Source organism: Arachis hypogaea, chromosome 10 (genome assembly GCF_003086295.3).
Source record: "Arachis hypogaea cultivar Tifrunner chromosome 10, arahy.Tifrunner.gnm2.J5K5, whole genome shotgun sequence".
Taxonomy (NCBI): Eukaryota; Viridiplantae; Streptophyta; class Magnoliopsida; order Fabales; family Fabaceae; genus Arachis; species Arachis hypogaea.
In genome coordinates this window covers 20,811,781-20,828,615 of record NC_092045.1, presented here as the reverse complement: position 1 = coordinate 20,828,615, position 16,835 = coordinate 20,811,781, and the positions used below count along the sequence as shown (strand labels likewise).

Genomic DNA, 16,835 nt, shown 5'->3' with positions numbered 1-16,835 from the left:
AAACTTAGCTGTACAAATGAACCAATTAACCTTCTTAGATTTAACTGCATAATAAACCAATCAATAAACAAAAAAAAAAGAAAATCCAATTAATGACTATATGCACATTCCATCATTTTTCCCCTATAGGAACACTAGTTAGTTGTAGAATAATAGAATTTAGAGTTAAATCCAATTAACGACTATATGCACATTCCATCTGTACCATCCTTTCAATGCAGTCAATACGAAAACCAAATAGTGCATTTATGTCAGCAGCTTCATGGTTACCACGTATCAGGTGAACATTCTCAGGATACTCAATCTGCAGAATCACAAGGGTAGTACGTGATCGGTTATAAAGATAAAAACAAAAATAATAATTAAAATACAACTACATATACACATTAATATAATTGAAGTAGCTTACCTTAAGTGCAAGCAGCAAGGTAATGGTTTCCAAGCTGTGCTGTCCTCTATCAACATAATCTCCCAAAAACAGATAGTCAATATACCTGAAACATTATGAGTACCAAACTAAATAATAATGAATCATATGCTTCCTTAATATACACCACCATAGAAATTCTGTTATTTGGATAATAATAATCTCAGTCATTATGGCTTAAGTAACAGGAAGTGCAACTTGCAATCCACCAACAGGGTTTAGATAAATATTACCATTTTATTCTTTAATTTGCTAACTTCTGGAATTGGGCATGTGCAAGCTCATTTGGCAATACTCAGAATATTCCAGAAGTACTTCAATTTGCCACACAACTAAATAATTAGTAAAGGCTGGAACAAATACTATAAGAGAAATAATTAGTCATACCTTTCTGTTGAAAATCTTTGTCAGTTTTCACAAATCCTGCAACCAAAGCCCTGGGCAATGCTGCTATCCACTCATCTCTGTTAAGATTTGAAGGAATTGCACTTAAAATGTTGTTTAGAAGATTCTCCTTGGCATAAATAGCAGCAGCAGTTCCATTGTGACCATCAAATAGCTGCAAACAACTTCTTTATCATAAAGTGCAAATGAAACAACGAAAAAAAATTATTGAATCACAGGCATTTAGTGCAAACATTTGATGTGCATATATCTATCTTATTATCCAGTGAGACTAATTAACAAACATTTGATGTGCATGTTAGCTCAAACCAACAAATAAGCAAACCATCGAACACTTGGTGTGCACAGCGAAATTCATAGAGGGAAAGGAAGAAGAAAAAGAAAAACGCACGAGTGTTTCTTTGAATTCTTACTGTGCGATCTTTCGCTCCAGAGCCCTAATCTGCGCAGCTTCGGCCTTGAGATTCTTGTGCTCCTCATTGGCAACTCTAAGGGATTCTCTGCAAGCTTTTTCCTTGAGCTCCTTCTCGATCTGAAGCAGCTCCATTTCGTGGATGTACAGATTGCGAACCTCCTTCACCTGCTTTGCGTAGCCCCTTCGGAGCATCGCCAGCTTCGCCTCAGCCTCCTTCGGGTCCTACGGAGGCTGCCAGCTTCCAAAGAAGGTATTGGAATCTAGAAACTTGTGGTTCTAGCGGTGGTTGTTGTGGTGTGAGGTAGTGGCGAACAACCGAACAATGGCAGCAGAGGCGGCGGCGGAAGAGGAGAAGGAACGAAGAGAGTGTGACGGAGAAGATCTATTGGAATAAGAGGAAATAATTGCATGAAATTGAAAATCTAACCTCCAAACTTTGGCTAAATTAGCAGATTTCAGGTTAGGGTTTGAAAGGAGAGACGCGAGCAACACAGGGAGAAGATCCGGGAAGGAGTGTGACGGAGCTTCGGTGCGACGGCGGTGCAAGGCTGAGAGGCGCCGCTGACGGAGCATTTGGAGGAGATGAGTGTGGAGAAGTAGAAGGATCGTGACTGAATAGAGGAACTATGGGTGACAACCCTAATTTCAATATATTTTCCGACGGAAAATTTTAAATTACAGACGGAAAATCTGTCTGTAATAATTTAATAAAACGTAATTTTTTGTTCATTTAATTACAGACGGATTTTCCGTCTGTAACTATTTTCTATAAAAAAAGTTAATTTTTTCGACAGAATTATCGACGGATTCTCTTTTCTGACTGTAATTTATGCTAATTTATTTTTTTGTTTTTCGACAAAAAATCCCTCTGAAATTCCGTCTGTATTTCTGTGGGATAAAATTCGTCGGAAATATCCGTCTGTAATAACTAATTTTCTAGTAGTGTATTACAGATTTTCTAATTATAGATTTTTACTAAATTTTACATATCCCACTGTTAAAACTTTGATTTTTCATAGATAATCATATTTCAACAAAACATATAAATGATCAGTGATAGATCAATTTTTTAAATAAATACATTAGATTCATAATCCAGATACATTGATGACTTTATAGTCAAGGACCTCAAATGTTACAAAGAACAAGCATAAAAAAAGGAATTTCATTTGCACGAAAAGGAGCAAAAAACCCCAAGAAGCTTTCAGAATCCTATATGTATATATATAGTAGGCTTGGCAGTTAGAAACTAAAATATATTTATAATCTAAATCTCAGTAAGCGCACTTTTTTTTCCTTCCTCAAAGAATGCCTTAACCTGCAGACATAAAAAATTGTAAATATTATTCATCTATAAAAAGATTATAGTTTTTTTTTTATGTACAAATATCAACAAACCAAATCAATAAACTTATCATTCCATCAGAATCCATGAAAATCAAATATATGATCCTGGGATCCTCATATAACAATGGCCAAAGTAACTTAAAATACTTAATGCATTATTTGGAACAAATGTATATGTATGACATAAGCTGAAAGAAAAGAATGCTTCGTGTCAAATTACCTCAGTTTGGAGGTCTTTAGGAAGAGTCACCACTTCATCCAAGTTTTCATTAGCTTTCTATGACAAATTGAACAGGTGCAATAATCAGAAGTAGAGCATCAACAAAGAAAACACTATGAAATGCATTAATTAATTGAAGAAATATTTAGAGTGAATCCAACTATCAAACTAACTCAAAATCAAGCTAAAATTAATTACAATTACCTTGCGAAAGAATAAATGAGAGTATACTACTATACTATAAAGAAGACATTAAAAATTAAAATACCTCGTCACCAAAAGAATGGTTAGTATCTGAAGAAATCTTGGATGAGAAAGCAGCCAGAAACTATCGCAATGCTAAAGCAGTTTGATCACCTGATGACAAAATTTATTGCATAAATAAATACTACATAAATGAAATAAGATTTTATCTTATATATGTTGAAAAAATGACATATGCATCCAGAGGGACAAAAAGAAAATGTGAGAATTCTTCCAAGCATAAGGGCTTCTTCTCATCATGTATTTCATATTCAGGAAGTCCTATCTCACTAGCTTGCATTACATGACATAATATCTCATAAGAAGACGGATAATTAACTATGATGTAAGCAGAATATCAAGAATTTAAGGGATAATCCTAGTAAGTAATCTAAATTCTCATTCAAAATTGGTGAGTAACTATTACATGCTCACTTCATAATCATATGATAAGCAAATCAATGTACCTACATTCACTGAGACAAATTCACAAACATGTTTGATCTACTCGTGATTCACCAGATCTCAAACAAACTATACTAAATTTGAAGACCAATTCTTTCTTGCTCACTCAACCAAAATTTGCCACAAAGAATTGCATACTACCAAATTAGCTTAAGCACAGCTTAAGCACGAAGATATCACTTATCACTACCAGTCAATGCAAGTCAAACGTAGAATCAAACATAGTCATGCAACATTTTCTACTTATGTGAAACTACTAACACACATATAGAGATTCAATTTCGCTAGTAGACAAAAACGTATAGCGCCAACAACGAAGAACAATGAAAATAGTACAAAATCATAAAAAATTATATACCTGTTAGCTTCATCGGCGAACTATTGTTATTGTTGTTGTTGCCGGAGAAGAAGTTACCAGAGGAGGTGGCAGTGATAAAAGAACGACACAATGACAAGCAACGACAGATCTGGACAGTGATGCAAGAATCGATGACAAATGGGTGAGTAGAGGAGGTGACGAGAACAGAGGAGAAAATAATGAGAAAAGAACGACGTCGCGATGAGGAATGGCAGATCTAGACAGCGATGCGACGATCTGCAATAAAAGAGTGAGCAGAGGAGGCGGCGAGACCAGAGGAGGCAATAGTGAGAAAAGAACGATGTGACGATGAGAAATGGCAAATCTAGATGGTGATGCAAGGATATGTGACAAAGGAGTGAGCAAAGGAGCTGGCGTGACTAGAGGAGGAGATGGTGAACAAAAAATGACGTGACGATGAGGACTCGACGGGAACTGATTTCTCTCTCACCTTCGTCGGGGAGTGAGTGAGGCGGTAAGAGTGAGACTATATTGCAGAGGATTGAAAAAATCAGGGTTGAAAAATTAAGGTTTGAATTTTTAATTTATTTTGAGATGTATTTAAAACAGCAACCGATTTACCAACCAATTAGTTTATAACATTATTTTTCAATTGGTCGCAAATTTGGTCGCTAAGTATTACAATAGCAATCGATTTCGTGACCAGGTGCGCTAAAACTAGGTTTTTATAGTTGGTCACTATATTAACCTTTAGCAACCGATTTAGCGACCACCGCCTTGGCGACTGAATTACTGACCAACAATTTTCTCAGCCTATTTTTATTTGGTTTCTAATTTGGTCTCTAAATTAAAAATAGCAACGGACTATTTTCTATCTAACATTTTATAGCTGGTCGCTAAATTAGTTGTTGTTTTAACTGTTAGCAACCGATTTAGCGACCATCTCCTTAGCAACCAAATTAGTGACCAACTATGTTTTTTGCCTATTTTAATATTAGTTGCTAATTCGGTTGCTAAATTAAAAAATAGCCACCAGTTTTATGACCGACAAACTCAAAGACTAACATTTTTTGTTTTGGTTGCTCCTTTGGTCGCTAAGTTAAAAAATAGCGACCGATTTTAGCGACCAATCTTATTTTGGTCCTAGAAAAACTTTATCAGTGACCAAATCAGTGGCTATTAGCGACCAACTTTATTCAAGTCCTAGAAAACCCTTATCAGTCGCTAAATTGATCACTATTAGCGACCGATTTTGTTGATCACTAAAATTGGTCGCTATTTCAATAATTTGTTGTAGTGTTTGAAGGACCATAATTGACTTACCTAACCAACAAAATATATTCGCAACAAAAATTTATGTGTTCTATGCAAAAATTTATGTACTATGTGTAAAAATTTTTATGCTACATCGATAATTTTGTGGTGTACAATAATTCATGTTATGTGTCAAAATTTCTGTGCTATATCAATAAGTTTCTGAATTGAAAAAGCGCGAAGAAGAAAAAACGGTGACGCATGCGCGCGTTTTTTTTTGTTTAAACTTGTGCCAACTTAATTGGACTTGGCTTTTACATATAGCATCCACGTATAAAATTAGCTATCATATCATAAATTATATCCTAAATCGTGTCATATATATATATATATATATATATATATATATATATATATATATATATATATATATATATATATATATATATATATATACACATGAGTGGCTAACTTTTTATGTTTAAGGAATATTTCTTATTTTTGATAAGCAATCTTGATGCTTGAAAATCTACTTCGGGATATGTATTCATTTTTCTCTTAGAAAATTATGGTTTATTAGTCAAGATTGAAAAAGTGTGTTTTTCTATAGACAACTAAGGTAAAATATATTGCTATGGTAGAAGATGGAAAGGAAATGCTTTAGCTAACAAAAGTCCTTCATCAATTATGGATAAATGAAACAAATCTGTTATCTATTGCGACAATTAAAGTGATCTAGATTTAACAATAACGTGATATGATGTACCATTTATGTACAAAAGATATTGATGTTAGATATCACTAGTGTTTGGTTGCTCGCTAGAGTAGTGGATCGGGTGGATGTCGGGTCGAGAGCAATAGGTTGATCAAGGGTGTTTCTGGACCTGAGCGTGAGCTTTATGGAGAGGTGTTATCCCAAGCATTGGTGGGTGGGGCCACCTACAATGACACTCAAATGCCAAAGTAAGCATCCGTACAATAAGACGGCCAATTAGGGTAAGAGTGACGTACCTCTGGGCTCCCCATTTATACCTTGTACTTGGGTGAGCCCTTTGACTTAGGCCTGTCAGTCTAGAAGCTTCTGCCAGCTATCCAGGTTTTCATCCAAGAGAAACGATATGCGGGTCACCTTCTTGTGTGGGTCGAGGCCCCCTCGAACATGTACGGGTAAAGGATCCGTCGGGTTAGCAGTCCGTATGTTGGACCTCTAGCCCTTATTGGGTTGGGCCGGAACAATACCCCCAACATGGCTAGTTGTGAGGCTCGCGATTGGCACATTTGAGTTTCTGGCGCTTCCCGGGTAGTGGTTCTCCTCTACTCATGGATATGTTGATGAGGTCCACACCCTTAGTGCGCATGAGCTGCCCCCAACCGTTACTTGGGGCGTTATTTCAATATCCGTACAAAAAGCATTTAATGCTTTTTATGACTGATTTGAAAGCGAAGAGAAAAGTCCGTTTTACCATTGCCTTTTCACGCTCTCCCCTGATGGTTACTATTCAGCACACCTTTTATTTTCACAACAATTTTATTTCACATTTTCTTTCATAACTTCTTCATTCTCTTTCGCCCCCTACCACTTCACAATCCACATTCTGCTCCTTGCCTACTGTGATTTTCACTACATTTGCCTTTCATCCGTCTCTTGCTCCTGCTTCATTTGTTGGTATGATCCTTTTGTGCATGTTTGGCCCATTTTTATGCCTCTTTCATTGTTGAATGTTGTGTTTGCTTCTATTATTGCTATTGTTGTTCGTGGTTTTTGTCGTTTCTGTTTCTTTCTCGAATAGGACTCACTATTATTAGCTAGACCTTAGGGGGGTACCATACGCGTTCTTTTTCCTTGGACTTAGGCCTGAACTAGTGCAAAATAACATAGGATAGTGACGTAGAAAAATGTAGTTCAGTTTACATTTCTCCGAGTTTCCAACTTTCTGTGTTGACCTAAGTGGTGCCCCCACTATAGGTATGGCGCAGCAACCCACAGCACAAAATCCTATAGATCATTACACCTGGGTTACTACCGACGTGACGAGAACGGCATCCAGAATAACCCAGGAGGAATTGCAGGAGTTCCGTAACTTTGGGGCATTATGTGGTGGTGGTCCAGAGGAGGCGAACTACAACGTGTTCATTCTGGGAGCCCGGGAACGGATATGCCAGTTAAACTTGTCGTCTTCCCGTGTTTCTGACTGGATGTGGATGTAGAAGCTCATGTTCACCTTGTTGGGTGCTTGTCTTCCCTTCTCACCTTTAATCATGGCCCTCCTAAATCGATGTGACGTCGCCCCGTCACAACTCTACCCAAACAGCTGGGCAGCCATCCGCTGCTTCGAGATGGTGTACGAATACCAGGAGCTTGGTGTGGTATTTATAACCCACACTTACTAACGGGCAAGTGCACCGGGTCGTACCAAGTAATACCTTACGTGAGTAAGGGTCGATCACACGAGAATTGATGGATTAAGCAACAATAATATTTGATAGGATTAGTTAGGCAAGCAGAAAAGAGTGTTTTGGTATTCAAAGAGCATTAAACACAGACAAATAAATAAGTTGGGAATAATATAATGAGAAGATAGTTAAGGTTCCAGAGTTATCTATTTTTCCGGATTAATTTTTATTACTAACTAATTTAATCATGCAAGATATAATTTCATGGCAAACTATATGTGACTAGGCCCTAATTCCTTAGACCTTCCTAGTCTCCTCTAAAATTTATTAACTGCAAATTCCTTAGTCAGTTACTTCCAATTAGAGGGTAAAAATCAATTTTCAGTTTATATGCCACAAAAATTCTAATTACCTAAAAATAAGGGGATTATATGTCACGTATCCCATTAAATCCAAATAATTAAAATTTAGGATAAAATGTTTCCAAGCTATTGTTCAAGTAAAGAGTTTTTCTAAGTTTTACAAGAACTCAATTAGAACATGGGTCATACTTCCGTTCCACCCATATTCATAAAATAAAGAGCGAAAACAATTATTGAAATATAAATCAAAGCATGGAATAAATTAGAAAGATCAAACGAATTAATCCATTACAAATAGACAGAGCTCCTAACCTTAACAATGGAGGATTAGTTGCTCATGGTTCAGAGAAGAAAAATAAGGGTTCTGGTAACAATTTTGGTGCCTGTCTAAATGTACAGAGTTTCTATCAAGGTTCTGAAAACCGGTTCGAAGCTGCCGGTCGAACCGGTTGAACCGTGAACTGACAAAAAAAATGAATCGATCAGAAGTTAAAACCACAAATTTTAAAAACCGCCATTGAATCGCTGAACCGGCCGAAAACCGGTCGGTCGAACTGAACCGTAACCCGGCCGAAAACCGGTCGGTCGAACTGAACCGTGACCCGGCCGGTTTTTTGAATTTTGCTGAAACGCTGTCGTTTTTTGTGTGGAAGGAGCCCCGAACCCTAACTTCATCCCTAACTAAAACGCATTCTTTGCCTCTCTCACACTTAGCCACTGTCCAGAGCTTCTCTCATGGAATTCCTGCTCTTCCCTCACTCCCTCACTTCCGTCCAACCACCGCCTACTACCGTCGCCGTCGCAGCTTCCAACTTTGAACAGCCATCTCCTGCTACCTCACTCCCCTTCCTTCGCGCAGCAAACGTCGCAAACTTCCTTCCCTCTATCGCTCAGCCACCGTTTGATCGTCGAAGCATCCATCGCGCAGCCACTGTCCCGCCGCGCCAGCTCTGTTCCACTGCCCTCCCTTCAGTGGCCTCTGCTCTGTTCTGTCGCGTGGCCCTTCCCTCAAAGGTATTTTTTATTTTTGTAACTGTAATTGTGGTTTTAGTTTGCTGGTTAATCAGTTAATCTGTGATTTGTTTATGATATTCTTGATTTCAATCTTGCTACTATTAATTTTTTTATTATGTATCACTATGCTAATTATCTATGAGATTAATGGGTTGCTGTAAGCCTGTAATATTGATATTGGAAACATTGCAAACATTGAAAACATTGCTGATGGGCAATATCATGTTCAAACATTGTATGAACTAATTAGTGTTGCTGGTCAGATTATTCCCTGGAATTTCCCTCTTCTCATGTTTGCTTGGAAGGTTAGTGGCTCTGGTTACTGGCTCTTCTTTATAATTTTGTTTTGGTTACTGGTTCTATTTAATTTCTGAATACTTGGTTCTTCTTCCTTTTAATTTCTGAAAATTTTGTTCAAAATTTCATTTTAATATTTTGTGATTTTTTGTAATTGCTCTGGTTACTGGCTCTGTTTCATAATGTACCAATGTTAGTGTAATTGCTATTTTGTAATTGTTGCTGGTTGCTGTCATGTACCACCGTTTTGTTTCTATTCAACCATCTCCGTTGCATTTCAAAGTTTCAGCTCCCTCTCCCTGTTCTGTTCGAATTTTAGAACATGCTCCAGCCTAAGGTAATTTATTTTTCTTTACTTGTTCTTTCTTATATTAATTATTCGGTTATTATTTTATTTAATTGTTGTTTTTAATGATTAGTATGTTTTTCAAGTTTTTATTTTCTTGTTGGTTTGCTGTATTTTAAAGCTTTAGTTGTTCTTGTTAATTTGATTTTCAATTCTAATTGATCTTATTAACTTGTTAATTTGATAAATTAATGTTTTAGTGTTGTTCTTAATTTTTAAATTTTAGATTGTTAAGTTGTTATGTTGTTCTTGACCTTTTGATAATTTGTTAATTTTATAAATTGTTAAGTATATAAATTGTTCATGATGTTGATCTTAATTAATTGTTTTTGTTATTAGAAAGAGAATGGAATTGAGGTATATCAATTTACAGGTAGCTATAAATTGAAAAAAGGAGTAGAGGACACTCACTGGGCAGAGCTCCTTTATTACTTCATTAAATGTTTTTTTGGGTTTCTGATGCAATACTTGAGATTAAAAATTGAATGGAAGATGAGCAATATTGACTTTCTTTTCATTTGATTGTTTGAATATGAATTCTAGATTCTGTAAAAACTGACTTTTACAGTTTTACTAGGAATCCTACAGCTTGCTCAATATGTTTCAGTTCCTCCTAGGTTGAGCCAACATACTATGCATGACATATTCAGGTTATGATATAAATATGGAATAGAAGAAATGATCTCAAATGGTTGATTGGTGCTCACCTCATCAGTGGCCTCAATACACCATCTCTCTAATTCACCCAATCCTACCTTTACATACTCTCTATTGCTGAATGAACAACACTCAAAATGTTAATATTCTCTATACAGCAAATTGACATGTAATATGAAGATGGTGAATAATTGAATGGTTTGTGATTGATTATTTATTTTTTTGTTATTTGAATTTTGTGTTTGTATTTGGATGAGATTATAATATTGTGGTTGATTGTAATACTTTTAATTTGGATAATATTTTAAAGATTATTAGTCTGTAATTATATTTTTGTGTGTTTATTTATATTTTAATTATTATTTTTTTATAAAACGGTTTTTTCGGTTCAACCACGGTTGAACCGGTTGAACCTATGAACCAGTAAACCAGTAGCTAGAGCGGTTCGATGACCGATTCGGTTTTCAGAACCTTGGTTTCTATTTATTACTAATCCTAATAGGTTTAAAATAAAAAATTAAAAATAATATCTTTTCCTAAAAGATAAGATTTGAATTTGAATTCGAATTAATTAACAGATTTTCAGTTGATGGTTGGGGACCACTTGCTTTGTCCATTCTGCAGCTTCTAATCTGTGTTTTCTGGGCTGGAAAGTGGGTCAAAATAGCCCAAAATTTGTAACCAGCGTCATTTGTATTTTTGCAGATCGCGCATGTGACGCGTCCGCATCGTCTACGCGCTCGCGTCATTTGTGCAGATTCTAGTCCACGCGTTCGCGTTAGGCACGCGATCGCATCATTGCAATGTCTCCATTCCGCGCGGTCGCGTGAGCCATGCGTTCGCGTCGGTCTTCGCTGGTCATCTCTTTGGTTTCTTCTTTTTCTCTGCAAAAACTTCATCAAATCCCTCCGAATGCTATCTAAAATAAATAAAATTGCACAAAACTCAAAATAGCATCCATAGTGGCTAAAATATAATTAACTCTTAATTAAACTCAACAAATTAGATGCAAATTCACTATGAAAAGATGGACAAGATGCTCACGCATCATAACACCAAACTTAAACTGTTGCTTGTCTTCAAGCAACTTAAACTAATATAGGCTTAGGATGTGAATTTGCATGAGAATGAGAGTTTGATTAAGCTCGTATCTCTTTTTATAGTGGGGTTTATAACTGCAATCCTGAATAGGTTTGGCATCTCACTCTCCTTTGAATCAAGAATGTTACTGTCATCTGGAATTAGAATCCGGATAATATTATGAATTCTCTGATCTTTTATAATTCGGTTTAATCCTTGAACACAGCAAAATTTACTTTAATTTATTTTTCTTTGGCGCTTTGCACCTTGAGCCTAGCCGTGACTTTAAATGTTTTGTCTCAAGCTTTACTTGACACAGAAACACCACAAGCACTTAACTGGGGAACTCTCTTTGAGTTTTGATTTTTCTTTTAATTACTCCCAGACAGTGGTGCTCAAAGCCTTTGGCATACTCTGTTAAATATAATTGATCTCAACTCTAAGTGTTCTGTCTCAAGGATTACTTGACACAATCACACTACAAGCATATGACTAGGGAAACAACTCTTTGAGCTTTTAATCATGTCTGACCACCCTAGTCATTGATGCTCAGAGCCTTGGACCTTGTTTTTATTTTATTTTTATTTTTTTCGCTGTTTCTTTTGTTTCAAGGATTAATTTTTTATTTATTTCAGAGAAGGCATAATAATTCTCTAAATTCCTATTCCTTATACATCAACATCCCTTTATTCAAATTCAAATATACACTGTTCATATCATGCATTCAAAAATCACAGAAAATACCACCACATTTAAGTAAATAAGACTATTCTTAAAATTAAACTCAATTTCTCATGCAATACATCACTTCTTTTTCTTTTCTTTTTAGATTCAAGTTCAGTGAGTGGTACATGAAACATCTTTTCAGCATTAAAGAAATTAAAAAAAAATCCTAGGATTCTAACTAATAAAAGATCATGCAACAGACAAAGTAAAATAGCAGAAAACCGGAACATAATGATGTGTGGAAAATGATCCAACACAAAACTCACCGGCAAGTGTACCGGGTCGCATCAAGTAATAAAACTCACAGGAGTGAGGTCGATCCCACAGGGATTGAAGGATTGAGCAATTTTAGTTTAGTGGTTGATTTAGTTAAGCAAATCAAGTATTGGTTGAGTGGTTTATCTTTAACAGAAGCTAAATTGCTTGGAATGTAAAGGGAGAGGGGAGAATTGCAGTAAATTAAAGAGCAAGAAAGTAAAATATGCTGAATCTTAAAGAACAAGAAATTAAATGACTGAAACTTAAAGTACAAGAAATGTAAATTGAGTAACTTAAAGTGCAAGAAATATAAATTGCTTGAATGGAAAAGGGATTTGAGGATTGGGATTTCAGAATTCAAACAAGGGAAATTAAATTGCAACAATTAATAAAGTAGAAGTTGAATTAGAAATAACTAGAATCCAAATAGAAATGGAAATTAACTTGCAGCAGAGGTTCACAGAAGAACCAAAAAGGAAAATGGGATCTCAGGACTCAAGAGACTAGATAGCAAAGTCTAGATCTCGATTGCCTTCCCAGATCCAAGTTCACAAAGCAATTAAGCAGAATTTAAAGAAGAAGCAGTAAAGGAAATGAAATTGAACTCAATTATGCAGAAGAGGAATTAAAGAGATTTTGAATGGAGATTGAGACAGAATTTCCTCAATTCTTCACACCCAAAACTCAAACAAGAAAAGTAAAAATGCCCACAAAAGAACGAGGAAGAAGAGAGATCAATTCTCCTCCCTAATTCTCTGAAATCTCAGTGAAGTCTCCAAGAGAAGTTCCAAAGTTCAAAAATAAAAGTAAAGATTCAAAGAAAGATTCAAAGTTCAAGAGTAAAGTAAAAAGGTCCTAATTACATCAAACTATCTCCTATTTATACACTTTCTATTCTTGGATCTTGGGATTTGGATGGGCTTTTGATTTGGTGAAGAAATGAATTTTATTGGATTTTTAATCCAATTTTAGCCCATGAAGAAAGTAGCTCCCAGGAGGCTGCCCTGCCCTTGTGGAGGGCAGGGCAGAAAATGATGCGTCTGGCCCGTGGTGCGTGCGTGTGGTGCGAGTTGGTGCTGCAGGATGCTGCCCTGCCCTTGCGGAGGGCAGGGCAGAACTTTTTGGTGCGCCAGAATGATGCCTGTGCGTGCTGCTGGTGCTGCCGAGCCTTCCCTTGGTGCGCCAGAATGGTGCGCGTGTGTGCATCACCAAAATGCTGCCCTGCCCTTGTGGAGGGCAGGGCAATGTGCCAAGGCTGAAGCTCCGTGTTCGAAACTCGGGTGACACGCACGCTACCTCTTTTCCTTGATTTTCTTGGCACCAAAGTAAGGCTTAGTTCCTTGCTTCCTCAAGGTGTCGTGTTCGATCCTTGTGGTAAGCAATGGTGAGCTTTTTCTTTGGATTTCTTCCTTTGTTGAGCCCGATATTGCCCTTGAGGAGGGCAGGGCAGTGTTTTTGCTCCCCTTGATCCATGGCATCAATTTGTGCTCTGCCCTTGTCGTGGGTAGGGCAGAGTTGCCTCTCAAGGCTTGTTTACTCATGTTGCCCTCCTAGAGGGCAGTGTGCCCTTGTGGAGGGCAATGCTTGCTCCCTCCTCTTATGCGCCACACTTCTTCCCTCTTGGGCCACGCTTTCTTAAGCCACGCTTTCTCTTTTCTTCTTTTCTTCACCTACAATAAACCAAAACAACCACTCAAAGTATCACTAAATTCACAAGGCTTATAAATCAATTAAAATTCAATTAAATTTAGCTTAAACCTCATGAGTTAGCATCAATTTAATGGTAGTTGCTTGATTTAAAGAAGTTATGCATTTTCATTCCAAATCACTTACTTAGGATGCAAGAAAGTGCATAAAGACTAATAAAACAAGTGAAATTAGCTTGAAAACTGGGTATATGATGACTTGTCATCACATAACATGGAAAAAGAAAAGAGGAATAAAAATGAAAGGAACTCAACCACCTTAGTTATCCTAGTGGTCGCTTTATTCTTCAGGTTGTGCTCCTTCGTGAAGATGATTCACCTCTCTTTTGTGCCAGAAAACCAATAAGCACAGTGTCTAACAACACCAAACTTAAAGGTTTGCTTGTCCTTAAGCAAAGAACTAAAAATAGAGAGAGATGGATATGATGAGGAAAGAAAAATAAAAGGATAAAAGACTAAGAGAGAATTAGGATTGGGAGAGAAAGAGAGAAAGAAAACCGTACGGCGAACTAGTGTGGCGCAAGCGACGCGGATGCTGGGGCACCCGTTCACGTGATTGCGTTTTAGTTAGTTGACGCGGTCGCGTTGGTCACGCGGTCGCGTGACCCATGTTATGCTTCAGGCGCGAGTGCAGCCTCGCGCCTGCACAACTCTCTGTTCGAATTTAAATATTTGCCAAATTAGGGGTGACGCGATCGCGTGAGTGGCTTCAGAAGGGAATGACGCGGACGCGTCGATGATGCGGTCGCGTGGGGCGATTTGTGCCACTGGCACACCTCTAGCCATGCTCCAGCATGACTCTCTGTTCATTTTTATTTTCTCCCTCTTCTGACGATGAGGACGCGTCGCTGATGCGGTCGCGTCGCGTGGCTTTTTTTTTTAGCTTGAGGTGTTCGTTTCCTGGGAGAACATAGCTGCATGATCAAAAAATTAGTAAGAACTCAATAAAAATAAAATAACTAAGAAAAACTACAACGAAAAATAGTGAAGGATACGAAATTATCGGGTTGCCTCCCGACAAGCGCTTCTTTATCGTCACTAGCTTGACGGTCAGCTCCTCTAAGGAGGAGGATCATAGGGGCTTAGCTCTTCACCCCTTACTTTGAACTTCTTTCCTGTGTCTCCATAACGCAGCTCAATATGTTCCAGAGAGAGGATTCTGATTACTGTATAAACCCATGCTGGATTGCTGGTCAACACCACCTTCATTCCTGGGGAGAAACCTTCAGTGGGGATTTTTTTGTTTCTCCATCCTCTGGGTACTTTCTTCTTTTTTGGAACCTCTTCCTTGGTAGATGATGCATTCCCAACACCAAACTTAGGTTTGATGTCAGGAGAAATTTTATTGACTGTTATCAAGGGAGGTTTGAGCTGCAGATTCTGCTGTGTATCATCAGGCAGTTTTTAAAGGTTTGGATCAATAAGCTCAGCCTGCATGCACCTCTCTTCTTCACCTATTGGATGTATATCTTTGAAGACATGAAAGACCAGTTGCTCATTATGTACTTTAAGCACTAATTGACCCACTTCTACATCAATCAGAGCTCTTCCAGTGGCTAGGAATGGTCTTCCTAGAATTATAGAGGCATTCTCATCTTCTCCTGTATCAAGAATCACAAAGTCTGTTGGGAGGAAGAACTCACCCACTTTGACTAAGATATTCTCCACTAATCCATATGCAGGCTTCATAGATTTATCTGCCATCTGTAATGCTATCTTTGTGGGTTGTGCCTTTTGTATTTGTAGTTTCTTCATCACAGATAGGGGCATTAGATTTATGCTTGCCCCCAGATCACATAGGGCTTTCTCAAAGATTGTGCTCCCAATGGTGCATGAAATTTGAAAGCTCCCTGGATCTGGCATATTCTTTGGCAAGTTATTTTGAATTACAGCACTACATTCCTTAGTCAGGACTACTGTCTCATCTCCCTTTAAACGCTTTTTCTTTGACAACAGCTCCTTCATGAATTTGGCATAGATAGGCATTTGCTCCAAAACCTCAGCAAAAGGAATATTGATTTGTAACTTTTTAAAGATTTCCAAGAACTTTGAGAACTGCTTGTCCTTGGTCTCCTTTTGAAGTCTCTGAGAATATGGCATCTTAGGCTTGTACTCAGGAGCCTTTGGCAGTGTAGGATAAGTGTCAAGAGAGTCTGGGAATGGGTTGTTTGCACGCTTTGAAAGGGCGTGCTCAACTTCTTCCTTCTTCTCCTCTGGAGCATCCTTTTCAACTAGCTCTTCATTGACCTTGGTCTCATAACCAGCTACTTTACCACTCCTTAATTGAATAGCTGATGAGCGGATAATTTATACGCTTTTTGGCATTATTTTTAGTATGTTTTTAGTATGATCTAGTTAGTATTTAGTATATTTTTATTAGTTTTTAGTTAAAATTCACTTTTCTGGACTTTACTATGAGTTTGTGTGTTTTTCTGTGATTTCAGGTATTTTCTGGCTGAAATTGAGGGCTCTGAGCAAAAATCTGATTCAGAGACTGAAAAGGACTGCAGATGCTGTTGGATTCTGACCTCCCTGCACTCGAAGTAGATTTTCTAGAGCTACAGAAGCCCAATTGGCGCGCTCTCAACGGCATTAGAAAGTGGACATCCTGGGCTTTCCAGCAATGTATAATAGTCCATACTTTGGCCGAGATTTGATGGCCCAAACCGGCGTGGCAAAACAGCCTCAGAAATTCCAGCGTTTAACGCTGGAACTGGCATAAAACTTGGAGTTAAACGCCCAAACTGGCATAAAAGCTGGCGTTTAACTCCAGAAAAGGTCTCTACAGGAAAATGCTTCAATGCTCAGCCCAAGCACACACCAAGTGGACCCAGAAGTGGATTTTTACGTCATTTACTCATTTCTGTATACCCTAGGTTACTAGTTTACTATTAATAGGA

General features: G+C 37.6%; 1 protein-coding gene across 1 annotated transcript; it reads right to left on the bottom strand.

Annotated features, from left to right (window-relative positions):
* Window positions 1-205: 205 nt before the first annotated feature.
* On the bottom strand, window positions 206-1,439 carry LOC112718208 (uncharacterized). The gene is made up of 4 exons (XM_072204123.1): window positions 1,246-1,439; window positions 815-999; window positions 410-494; window positions 206-304 (listed from the first exon to the last, which is right to left on the bottom strand). Exons 1-4 carry the CDS (start codon window positions 1,437-1,439, stop codon window positions 277-279), a joined length of 492 nt encoding a protein of 163 aa, XP_072060224.1. The 3' UTR covers window positions 206-276.
* Window positions 1,440-16,835: the final 15,396 nt, after the last annotated feature.